This window comes from Hypomesus transpacificus, chromosome 13 (assembly GCF_021917145.1).
Source record: "Hypomesus transpacificus isolate Combined female chromosome 13, fHypTra1, whole genome shotgun sequence".
Classification (NCBI taxonomy): domain Eukaryota; kingdom Metazoa; phylum Chordata; class Actinopteri; order Osmeriformes; family Osmeridae; genus Hypomesus; species Hypomesus transpacificus.
In genome coordinates, this window is record NC_061072.1 from 11,330,814 (window position 1) to 11,343,161 (window position 12,348).

General features: G+C 46.9%; 1 protein-coding gene across 1 annotated transcript in view; it reads left to right on the forward strand.

The window, feature by feature from the left end:
* ryr2a (ryanodine receptor 2a (cardiac)) overlaps positions 1-12,090 on the forward strand; it is a 91,417-nt gene extending 79,327 nt beyond the window's left edge. Inside the window, exons 85-107 of the mRNA XM_047032379.1 lie at positions 126-206; positions 381-469; positions 553-681; positions 1,378-1,482; positions 1,651-2,262; positions 2,409-2,681; positions 2,807-3,013; positions 3,107-3,409; positions 3,840-3,916; positions 4,172-4,319; positions 4,425-4,511; positions 4,692-4,925; positions 5,078-5,208; positions 5,730-5,772; positions 6,162-6,295; positions 6,913-6,973; positions 7,087-7,233; positions 7,375-7,509; positions 9,053-9,209; positions 9,426-9,490; positions 9,586-9,686; positions 9,844-9,895; positions 10,007-12,090. Coding sequence (XP_046888335.1) covers positions 126-206; positions 381-469; positions 553-681; positions 1,378-1,482; positions 1,651-2,262; positions 2,409-2,681; positions 2,807-3,013; positions 3,107-3,409; positions 3,840-3,916; positions 4,172-4,319; positions 4,425-4,511; positions 4,692-4,925; positions 5,078-5,208; positions 5,730-5,772; positions 6,162-6,295; positions 6,913-6,973; positions 7,087-7,233; positions 7,375-7,509; positions 9,053-9,209; positions 9,426-9,490; positions 9,586-9,686; positions 9,844-9,895; positions 10,007-10,102 — 3,467 coding nt within the window. The 3' untranslated portion in view covers positions 10,103-12,090. The remainder of the gene's footprint in view (positions 1-125; positions 207-380; positions 470-552; positions 682-1,377; positions 1,483-1,650; positions 2,263-2,408; positions 2,682-2,806; positions 3,014-3,106; positions 3,410-3,839; positions 3,917-4,171; positions 4,320-4,424; positions 4,512-4,691; positions 4,926-5,077; positions 5,209-5,729; positions 5,773-6,161; positions 6,296-6,912; positions 6,974-7,086; positions 7,234-7,374; positions 7,510-9,052; positions 9,210-9,425; positions 9,491-9,585; positions 9,687-9,843; positions 9,896-10,006) is intronic.
* The last annotated feature ends 258 nt before the right edge of the window (positions 12,091-12,348 follow it).

A 12,348-nucleotide genomic window follows, 5' to 3' on the forward strand; every position in this document is an offset into this window, starting at 1 on the left:
CTCGTGTGCTTACTTTGTGTGTGCACATTTGTGTGTGTGTGTGAATGGGTTTGTGTGTGTGCGTGCGTGTGTGTGCATGCATCTGTATGTGTGTTTGTGTGTGTATGTGGCCTTTTCCATTGTAGGAGAGAAGGTGATGCAGGATGATGAGTTCACCTGCGATCTGTTCCGCTTCCTCCAGCTCCTATGTGAAGGACATAATTCAGGTACAAAACGTTGTCACACACAGGTCCATCACAGACATCAGTTAGCAACAAGTGTTTCAAGAACTTGTTGTTGGCGCAATTTTTGCATGCTATCCATCTTTCTTTAAATCTACTGGCCCAGATACAGGAGGATAGAAAACAATATAGAAATGATACTACTGTATAATGTTCCAGACTTCCAGAACTATCTGAGGACTCAGACAGGAAACAACACCACAGTCAACATCATCATCTCTACTGTGGATTACTTGCTTAGGGTCCAGGTGAGAACACACACACACACACACGTGCACCAGAACAAACAAATGGATATATTCAAGTGTTGATGAATGTCTCTCTCCTGCAGGAGTCAATCAGTGATTTCTATTGGTACTATTCTGGGAAGGATGTCATTGACGAGCAAGGGCAGCGTAACTTTTCCAAGGCGATCAATGTGGCGAAGCAGGTCTTCAATACCCTGACTGAGTACATCCAGGTATGTGTTCATATTGGATTTCAGGAACCTGCCAGAAACTGTTCTTTACAAGGCTGTTGACAGACATGTCAGCCACTGGCCATAATGGGATCAGCTCAGAAAAAGGATAAAAGGAACACATATACCTTAATGAATGTTGAAGTGATTAAGACGCTAACTTAATTAAATGATGCATGGATAGATTGACAATTGATGTGAATAATCTAGAAATTAAATTCATAAAATGGTGTTGATTATATGGCAACAGAAGCATTAAATTGCATAATGAAAACTAATTATATCAATTCACCGTCCACTTTGATCTAATCAACTCACCATTTGTCGGTTGCACATGCACCAACACTCAACCCAATAATGCAAACACATTTTCTGTCCTCTAGTAACCCTATGAATCAGTCAACACTCAAACTTCTGTTATGATTTTTTTGGCAACTGAGATGTTTGGCAAAGAGTAGTATTCAGTAATATTTAGCCATTGCCAGATTGGTTTGTGCTTCTCAATTGCTTAGTCCTGCTAGTCCAACTCACAATATTAATTTCCACTTGAGTATTCCTGTTTTCAAAGTTTATTGACACTAATCCAGAACATGCTCATATATGCTTTTACAATATGTATGTGTTGTCCTTCCCCATCAATCTGTAAGTGGATTTAAAACCTTGCATTTTTAAGAGTATTTTGCTATGTTGTTGTTTCAGGGCCCGTGTACAGGGAACCAACAAAGTCTAGCTCACAGCAGACTGTGGGACGCAGTCGTTGGTTTCCTCCATGTCTTCGCCCACATGCAGATGAAACTGTCACAGGTGAGCAGCAGGAACGTCTGTCAAGCCTCCATCAGTCTTCCTGTCAGCCAGTCAGCTTTTGGCTACCATACGCGTGCTTTAAACTGTATGCTTCATACTTAATCAGGACCCATGTGGGCTCAAACACAGAGTTCAGATTGTGGGTGATGTAGCTGTCATGTTTCCCAGGACTCCAGTCAGATAGAGCTGCTGAAGGAACTGATGGATCTTCAGAAGGACATGGTGGTGATGCTGCTGTCAATGCTGGAAGGGAACGTGGTCAACGGCACCATCGGCAAGCAGATGGTGGACATGCTGGTGGAGTCCTCCAACAACGTGGAGATGATCCTCAAGTTCTTTGACATGTTCCTCAAGCTGAAAGACCTCACCTCCTCCGATGCCTTCAAGGAGTACGACCCCGACGGCAAGGGGGTGATCTCCAAGCGGGACTTCCACAAGGCCATGGAGAGCCACAAGCACTACACCCAGTCTGAGACCGAGTTCCTGCTCTCCTGCGCCGAGCCCGACGAGAACGAGCTCCTGGACTACGAGGAGTTTGTGGAGCGTTTCCACGAGCCTGCCAAGGACATCGGCTTCAACGTGGCCGTGCTGCTGACCAACCTGTCGGAGCACATGCCCCATGACACGCGCCTGCAGACTTTCCTGGAGCTGGCAGAGTCCGTACTCAACTACTTCCAGCCATACCTGGGGCGCATCGAGATCATGGGCAGTGCCAAGCGCATCGAGAGGGTCTACTTTGAGATCTCAGAGTCCAGTAGGACCCAGTGGGAGAAGCCCCAGGTTTGTGGGCTAAACAGTCTGGTCGTTTAATTATTCTTATACTTCTCTGACTTTGACTCTGGCTTATTTAATCATATAATATTTTCAAAAAACATTTAAAAATGTCCAGTAAGCAGAAAATCGTAAATGTAAAATGTCTTCTTCAGGTGAAAGAGTCCAAGAGACAGTTCATCTTTGACGTCGTAAACGAGGGAGGTGAGAAGGAGAAGATGGAGCTCTTTGTGAACTTCTGTGAGGACACCATCTTCGAGATGCAGTTGGCGGCTCAGATGTCGGACGCAGGCGAGCGCTCAGCCAGTAAGGAGGAGAACGAGAAGGAGAAACCAGAAGAGGAGAACCCAGAGATGGGCTTCTTCTCTGTTACCACGGTGAAGACGGCGCTCATGGCCCTCCGATACAACATCATGCTTCTCATGAAGGTACAAGTTAATCATCCTCTGTGGTATCTCTGACGCCCCCAAATGTCACCCAAGCGTTGAATATTTGCTTATATATATAGCTCAAGTTCACTTACCAAGACTGAATGTGACATCAATCCTTTCAGGTTCTCTCTATGAAGAGCCTGAAGAAGCAGGTGAAGAGGATGAAGAAGATGACAGTGAAGGACATGGTGACCACGCTCGTGGGTTTCTACTGGAGCTTGCTGCTGGGCTTGCTCCACTGTGCCTTCTCTGTGGCCCGAGGGTTCTTCAGGATCATACACAACACCTTCCTGGGAGGGAGCCTAGTAGAAGGGGCCAAAACCATCAAGGTACTTAACGTAAAGGTCCATTGGATTTGTTTTGTTATGTGGTAGCTCGGTGGCAACAAACGAGGTTTTTACAATCCAACCTCATCTTCTCAGGTGTCTGAACTCCTTGCCAACATGCCGGACCCCACCCAGGACGATGTGAGGGGAGAGGGGGAAGAGGAGGGTGGAGAGAGACGGCCAATGGACCGGGCCTCTGCTGAGAAGGACCTGGCTGATCTGGCGGTGAACACGGACGAGACGGAGCTACTCTCTGACATCTTTGGTCTGGACCTGAGAAGGGAGGGGGGGCAGTATAAGATCACCCCCCACAACCCCAACGCCAGCCTGACAGATCTGCTCAACTCCCCTGTGCCCCCTGTCCCCACCCCCTCCCCTGAGCTGAGGAGGAGACACACGGTAATGGCAGGATGTTGTTGTTGTTGTTGTTGAAAATTATTTATATTTCTAGCCTTACGGGTCAAGTCATTCATAAGATACTGACTACAACTGGGATACAAAGACCATCATTTGAAATGATTACTCCCCATCTCACTCTCTCTCTCACGGTCTTTCTTTCCTCCAAATGTCTTTCTCTCACTCTCTCTTGTTCTTTCTCTCTCTCCATTCTGTATATATACACATTACATATAAAAAAGACCTATATATTGCCACAGTATTTCTCGTTCTCTCCTTTCCCCCCATCCTTCCTCCTTCCTGGTCCATTGCCCTCCAAGCAGGCAGAGACATAATGGGCCTCAAAGTGCTTATGAGCCATCACCATCATCACCTCACATTATGGTGATGTAGAGCTTTGCCAGTTTAATGTCTGCCCCCTCTCCTGTCACAGGCCAAGACCCAATCCTCCTCCTCCGAGGAAGACAAAGTGGGCACGGAGGAGAGCAAATGTGAGCCAGAGAAAGCAGAGTAGGTGGAATATCCTGTCTGTCCTAATAGCAGAGTCATTTGCAGTTGTTGCAGTGCAACCCAATGGATCTGCTTGTTGTCAATTGTGTCATATTGGTCATTCATGTAATACTGCTGACATTACACCAAATGCTAACTAATATTATTATTCTGTTAAGTTTCTTTTGAAAGCTTGATTTACACCAGGACTCATAAGTCAACATAGTCAATTTGTTAATGCACCACTTAGTTTTGCCCCTCTGTGCCTCCTCCCAGGGGCGAGGATGGAGAGAAGCAGGAGAAACAGAAGGAAGAGAAGCCCAAGCACAAGGTCCGGCAGCACCACACATCCAAATCAGATGAACCTGACCTTCAGGAGTCTGCCTTCTGGAAAAAGATTATCGCCTACCAAAGGAAACTGCTGGTACATTAGATACGAACACACGCACATACACACACAAACACACACACACACAGACACTGACACACACTCACTCTCTTAATTATGCTGCTTGTCCGTTTCCCATAGAACTATTTTGCAAGGAACTTCTACAACATGAGAATGCTGGCTCTGTTTGTTGCCTTTGCCATCAACTTCATCCTCCTCTTTTACAAGGTAACCAAGTAATCAAACTTGATCATAGTATCCTTCCATTTGAAGTAATTGAACCAATAATGTCAGTATATCTCAGTATCATTTCAGTATCTTTCTTTGTTTTGTGAGCACACTTGGATAGATAGTCGTCTCGTCATAATAAAGAATATTTAAAAAGAACGGGTGAAACCTCTCCCCCAGGTGTCCACATCCTCAGCAGTGGTGGAGGAGAGGGAGGTGGTGTACACCAGCAGCCAGTCAGATCCCAGCGTCCAGTGGGACCCCCTCACAGAGGGTGGGGAGCCCCAGAGGCCAGTGACGGTCCACTTTGTACTGGAGGAGAGCAGCGGCTACATGGAGCCCACCCTGCGCATCCTGGCCATCCTGCACACCGTCATCTCCTTCTTCTGCATCATTGGCTACTACTGTCTGAAGGTAGGCTTTCCGCTAGTTCTGCCTCGCCGTTGCAATAAATACCCTCCTGAAGAGAGTGTCTGAAGAGTAGGTGTGCCCATGGGGGTTTATGGAATCATCATGCTGTCCCTGTCGACTGTTGCCTCTGCCTCTCACACCTCTCTGCCGGTCAGGTCCCGCTGGTGATCTTCAAGCGTGAGAAGGAGGTGGCCAGGAAGCTGGAGTTTGACGGCCTATACATCACAGAGCAGCCTTCTGAGGACGACATCAAGGGCCAGTGGGACCGCCTGGTCATCAACACTCAGTGAGTCTGTCCCACCATGTGGTCCATGTATGGAAGGGTCCGGACTAACCAGCGATGACATGCTCATCCCAGCCTGTGTGCGTGCGTGTGTGTCTGTGTTTTCCGGTCTATTCTAAGCTTTGTCCCGTGGACAGAGCTGCTATAAGCCAGAGCTGTATTCGGAGAGACTGAAAGGCCTCTCGGAGTATCCATTACAGCTTAGTTCATTAACAATCATTAGCCAGCTATTCGCCATGGCTCTTCTGTAGTAATGACTGCCACAGTAAGGTCACACAGGCTGCAGGCTGGTTTAAAGGGGCCCCTAGCTAAATGTCAAAGCTAACAGCAATGCCGACCTCTGCGCGTCAGACCCACCAATCAGAATCTGCTTTGACCTGATTATTGCTCTATGCAGATGAATGTCACATTGAAGACAATTACACTTGTATGTAAACATCCGGCTGCAGTATAACCATAACATGTGATAGCGTGTTCATTAACTTCATACTGAGAATTCTCATGAACTTTTTTGTGTTTTTCAGATCTTTTCCAAATAATTACTGGGATAAGTTTGTGAAAAGGAAGGTGAGTGGACCTAGCCGAAGACGAAGTGTATTTTCCATGCTTTTGTGTTTCTCCCGTGCAGGGTTATGAATGTGGAGGCTAATTTAAAGTCAGCCATGTGTGTCTTATTGATTACTTACATAAGTACTGTAATTGACATTTTTCCATGAAGTTATGATAATTGATCATCTGGGATTCATTTTATGTAATTTACATGGAAAACCATAAACTTATTGCAGGTCATCCTGGGGTAAGGCAAATTGTGCAGTGTAACCTAGAATGCACCCGAATCTAAATCTCGTTCGACATATATGGGCACACAAGTGTGTGTGGTTTTGGTCAGTGGAGTACTCTAGGAAGCATGTGTACCTGAGGTGTCTGTGCCCCCCGCCCCCCCGCTCCCCCCTCAGGTGATGGATAAGTACGGGGAGTTCTACGGCCATGACCGCATCAGTGAGCTGCTGGGGATGGACAAGGCTGCCCTGGACTTCAGCGTCGCCCACGAGAAGAGGAAGCCCAAGAAAGACAGCTCGCTAGCTGCTGTGTAAGTCTGGGGGGGAGAAGAGGACTGGGGAGGAGGAGGGGAGGAGGAGAGGATGTGAGAATACAAGAGAAAAGGGGGGAGATTAGGAGATGGACAGAAGCAAACCGGAGAGGGGAGGAAAGGTCAGGAGAGGACAGGAGGGGAGAAGAGTTAGACCCGTGCAAGACTACAGCAGAGGAGAGGGTGTTTGCAGCCATGTGAATCTTTCTGTCAGAAAAGAGCTCTCCTTATTCCAGGGCTGAATAAGGACAGAGTGAGTGGGTGGCTGGTGGGTGGAGGAAGGCTGTCTTGTGTCACTGCCAATAGGACCCCTTCTCAGCCCACTCACTTCACTAATTGAAGCTCAAAGAGAGGAACACTTTCTGTATTACCATAGAGGAAAAGATAAAAATTGGGAAAACGAGAAGAATGTTTAAGGTTCAGGATCTAGAAGTAGAGGGAGAGTTGTTTTGACAGAGATCTTCTGTTGCCCTTTACATTTCTCTGTCTGAAGATGGCAGTAATGACCAATTATGGTTTAATGTGTGACTTCCGGCGTTAATGGCAGAAGCCACAGTAGCAGAAAATATTAAACTTAAAAAAGCCCCCTCTTCTCCCTCTCCTCTGACCGATCCTAGGCTTAACTCCATTGATGTGAAGTACCAAATCTGGAAACTCGGAGTGGTCTTCACTGATAATGTAAGTACAGTATAGCTTATATGTATACCTTATTTACTGCTCTTATCATAGCAAACCTCAGTAAACGTTCAGATAAAACATGACCCTAACTGTGTGTGTCTGTGTGTCCGCAGTCCTTCTTGTACCTAGCCTGGTACATGACCATGTCCATTCTGGGTCACTACAACAACTTCTTCTTCGCTGCCCACCTGCTCGACATCGCCATGGGCTTTAAGACGCTACGCACAATCCTGTCCTCTGTCACACACAACGGCAAACAGGTCAAACAAACATTCTTAAGAGGGCAGACTGTTTTAACACTCCTCTACAACTTACTGACTTATCCTCTCTCTCTCTCTCTCCCCCCCCCCCCCCCCCCCCCCTCTCTCTCTCTCTCTCTCTCTGTCTCTCTCTCTCTATAGTTGGTGTTGACAGTAGGCCTTCTAGCTGTGGTTGTGTACCTCTACACGGTGGTAGCGTTCAATTTCTTCCGTAAATTCTACAACAAGAGTGAAGACGGAGAGTCACCCGACATGAAGTGTGACGACATGCTGACAGTGAGTGTCCTCAGTCCATAACCAGGGACTGGCTTTTGATTCTCTATGTCAACTCTCTGGCATTCTCCTGTGGTTCCAGTGCTAGTTTGAAAACCCAGACTTCGAAGAGAGACCCCTCTGAAAGCAGCTGTGGCGTGTCAGAAACCCTCCTCTCTCTGTCACCCTGATTGCAGTGCAAATGGAGTCAGCTTGTTAAGAATGCGGCTCGTTAGAAAACCTCCTGCGCTAATTAATCACAGTCTCCGCGTGTGCCGCTAATTACCCAGGATTCCCTGACACTCAGTGCCATCACAATTAGAGCCCTTTGATTGGCTTAGCAGGGTAATTACCCCCCTTCACTAATGGAGACCAAATAGAGGTCTGTGTGAAATGACAATGAGACGTGCATTAACCTCCATTGTTTCCTGTTGTCTCTGGCCCAGTGTGTGGCCAGCCAGGGTTATTACACCAGGGTCTGGGAAGCTATGGCCCAGGGAGGGGATGTATCCAGCCCTTCTGCATGGACGGTTAGGGGGGATTGTTGAAGACATTTTCTCAACATCAGATTTAAATACAGTAGCTATTGGTACCTGACCTTCTGTTATACAGGAAGTCCAAATGAGGTTAAGAGACCTCTATTATAGAGAGACCTTTGGATTATAGGGACTTAAAAATGGTTTAGGTGGGAAAAAGAGCATGCATGAGAGAAAGAGAGAGAGACGAGGTAGAGTGAAGCAGAACCAACGGATAAGAGGAATCTACATTTTAATGCCATCATTTGAACGGAGAGCTATATAAGGGTCCTGCAACCTCTGCATGTGTGTGTGTGCGCGCGTGCGTGTGTTCTCTACAGTGACAGACATACCAGGGGACAGTAGGATCACAGATCGCTGCCCTTGCCCCCCCCCCCCCCTCCCGAGTTCTAATCCCTCTCGAGTCAGCCGTCCGTGCCCTGCCCTCCACCATCGCAGCTTCCTATTAAGGAGAGGCTGTCTTTGAACGAGGGACTATCCTCTTCCTCTTTCGGGGGGGGGGGGGGGGGGGGGGGGGGGGGGGGGGGGGGGGGGGGGGGGGGGGGGGGGGGGGGGGGGGGGGGCAGACAAAGAAAGGACTTAGATGGATGGGGGCCACTGGTCTGCTCACCCCCCCACCCGGACGCCTTCACAGGGATAAGCCTCAACCTAAACCCCTCACAATGACACGCAAACACACACATACTCACACACTCACCATGGAGCACACATACACCACGAGGAAGCAACGCTCTTTTATGGAAATGCAGGAGCTTCATACAGTTTAGACAAGAACACTGCTAATATGCTGGATTTGAAATTGGTTTCCTGATGTCGGCCATGCATTAGTGAAACAGAAAGAGGAATTAAGAGAGTGAAAGGTTTGGCCCAGAGAGGGGAGAGCCCCGGGGTTTAGAGGCAAAATGTAATCTCTGCAGACCTCTCGTTTCTCCCTCTCAATCTCTCTCTCCTTCCCTGCCTCTTTTTGGTCTCTCTGTCTCTCTGTTTCTTACTCTCACTCTCTCTCTCTATCTGTCTCTCTCTCTTTCCAGTGCTACATGTTCCATATGTATGTGGGCGTGCGTGCTGGCGGGGGAATCGGTGACCAAATCGAAGATCCGGCTGGCGACGAGTACGAAATCTACCGGATCATCTTCGACATCACCTTCTTTTTCTTTGTCATTGTCATCCTCTTGGCCATCATCCAGGGTGAGGATGACCTCTCATGTCACCTTTGACCCCCGTAGGAACAAGGGTGTCAGAGAATGTCAATAGGCTCATAAGATATCTCCTCTAAAGATACTGTCGTAAAATACCAATTCGAATTCCCGGGGTGGATGGTGATGTTCTGATCCTGAGCTGGTCTGTGATGTTAGGGGCAGTTAGACATGCTGACAACCAGTCTCTGCTGTCTCCCCTGGTCAGGTCTGATCATCGACGCGTTCGGTGAGCTGAGAGATCAGCAGGAGCAGGTGAAGGAAGACATGGAGGTGAGGGCACACAGACACAGTGACACACGATGACATGGATGGTCCTGGGTGTGGTTGTCTAACAGCATTAGATACTCGTTGTGTTTGTCATTCAGACCAAGTGCTTCATCTGCGGGATAGGGAACGACTACTTTGACACGGTACCTCACGGCTTCGAGACACACACATTGCAGGAGCACAACCTGGCCAACTATCTGTGAGTAGATGCCTCTTTCTACCTCTATCTCTCTTCTCCCCCTCCATCTGTCTCTATTGCCACCTCCTCTCTTTGCCACCACCCTTCCCTCTTCATCCTTTCCATCGCTGTCTCTTTCTATCTCTCTCTGACTGACACCTGTATGTCTTTGTTCCAGATTTTTCGTGATGTACCTCATCAACAAAGACGAAACAGAGCACACAGGCCAGGTAAACACCTCCTCAGCCCTGCACACTGCACGTTTTCTAACATACAGTATTTGATCTGGGATGTAGTACTGTGTTCACCGCTCTGCTCTTCTCACCCTGGTTCCCCCCCAGGAGTCTTACGTGTGGAAGATGTACCAGGAGCGCTGTTGGGAGTTCTTCCCTGCTGGAGACTGCTTCCGGAAACAGTACGAAGACCAGCTCAACTGAAACCAGAGAGATAACAGACTCTTTCTTACCTCTCCGTACGTCGCTCGAGGCCTCCCGTCGCCTTCCGACTTCCCACTTTGTTTGGAATGCTTTTCAGACTCTGTACATATATGATAATAACGCTACTGTCTACTGGTGTCCCTGTGGGGTGGGGGGGGGCAGAGCACAAGGCCAGTGCTGGAGAGGTGGGGACTATGTGCATTACTTTACATTTGCTTTAATAATTCACATTGACAAGCAAAAAATTGGGAGGAGAGATGTTTGGAAAGAAGAAAGGAATTGAAGAAGACTGACAGGATGGAGGAGGAAGGGGCTGGACGAGAAGGGGAATTAAAGGAGAAGGCAGAAGGACATTGACGAACAGCGATGTTGAGCGATGTCAGATTTTGTATCGGGGCTCCATTCAGAGTTGGAGGAGGTTTGCAGTGTTAATGCTTCTCTTCAGCCTCGGGATTGAGCTATGGACTCGACACAGTAGGAATGATGTATACCTACGCACACTGTATGTAGGCCTATACGGTTTGCTGTGTGTGTGAATGTGTGTGTGTGTGTTGGTATGTGTGTGTGTACACATGGAAGCCTGTGAAAGGCGGTCAAGGGCAGGCTGGCAGGGAGACGAGAGGGTAGAGAGGGGGGAAACAGTGCCTTACCAAGCCGGGGGGGGGGGTTGAGCTATGCAAGCCACAGGGAGGATACATGCCAGGCTGCTCTTCACATCAACCACTGATGTGGAGGTCAGGCCACTATTGAATGACTGACCGGGTGTCTTTGTGAGCGTGAGTGATGTGTGGACTGTGTGAGATAGAGAGAGAATGGGTGTGTGTAGTAGAGGTAGATAAGGAAGTGTCAGAGAGAGTTTGGTATAGAAACATAAACAAAGTGATTTGACGGACAGAAGACAGGGAGTAAGGGAAAGAGAGAGATAATATGTGCCCTCCAGGACAAGGTAGGGTGTTCATATCAGGCTTAGACACCTCTCACCCCTTCTTTAGTTGTTTGTTTTTTTATTTTGGTGATGCTCTTATGCAATACAGCAACAGAGTAACTCTTTATATACAAGTTCTACAAAAAACTATCTCAGAAAAAATCATATGTTTTATTGCATGTTTATTATGCAAGTTTAATGAAAAAGTTTAAGAACTCAAGTCGCAAGATAATCTATGTCACACAAAAATGTTTTCTAGTTTTAAGATTATTTAAGGTTATCTCTATACTAGTATTCCAAGTGTTGTGGCCTACATTGTAAATCAACAACTCTTATTATGACGTCATCGGCCAAGAATGCATCCAGATAAAATATTTGATCATCTGCTTCTGCCATTCCCGCCAGCGTTGGTTTTTCTAACATTAAGTGACGATTCTATGACACATTGATTTTTGCTGAAGCAATATCCTTCCCTATGAAGGCCAGCACCATTGTCAAGTGACTTCATACAAGCCTGCTTACTTCTGTCACCACATCCAGATGACAATTATTTGCAAATAAAGTTAAGGAGTTTAACGAACAAGAGGTTTTGGTGTAAGTTTAGTATTTACATTTCTAAATGGTCGAACACTGCAGCATGTATCCTATGCTACTGACTGTATGAGATAGTGTTTCTGTATAAGTATATTACAATGGGTTCAAGTTACATTTTTTTGTCCAACATACCATACTGCATAGCCTCATCCCCCATACCATCTATGACACAATAGCTTTCCTTCCTGTATTGAAGATAAATATAATAATGTGAAAGCATTGCAATAACAGTGAACTGGCATCAGCGCTCTAAGACAATAAGTGATATTTTACTCATGTGGAGAAACTTGTTTACCAAACTCACAGCACCATGACAACAATTGATTAATGAATTCTGTCACAAACTAGTTTACCCTGTGGAGCTGTAAGTAAATGACTGTGTGAGAGAAAGAGAAAAAGTTGGAAAGCAGGACGTGGCTCTGAGACAAATGGATTTGCATGATTTTGAAAAATAAATGATTATTTATTATTCACGTGTGGAGAAGAGAGCGTTCTTGCTGTGCCAGGCTGGGAGGAAGGAAGCCCCTGCATTTCTAAAATGCTCAACCAGTCCGAAGAAGTTCACGTCAAACGATGCCATCAATAGATTTATCGGTATCACTACTAAAGTTAAACAGCTCATAAGCAGTGTGTGACTTCACTGGCTTAACCTTTACAGCATGCAAACGTACAGCAGGACCCAGTCATCTCACATGCAGAGTGGGATCAGAGCGGGTCTTCGTGTTGG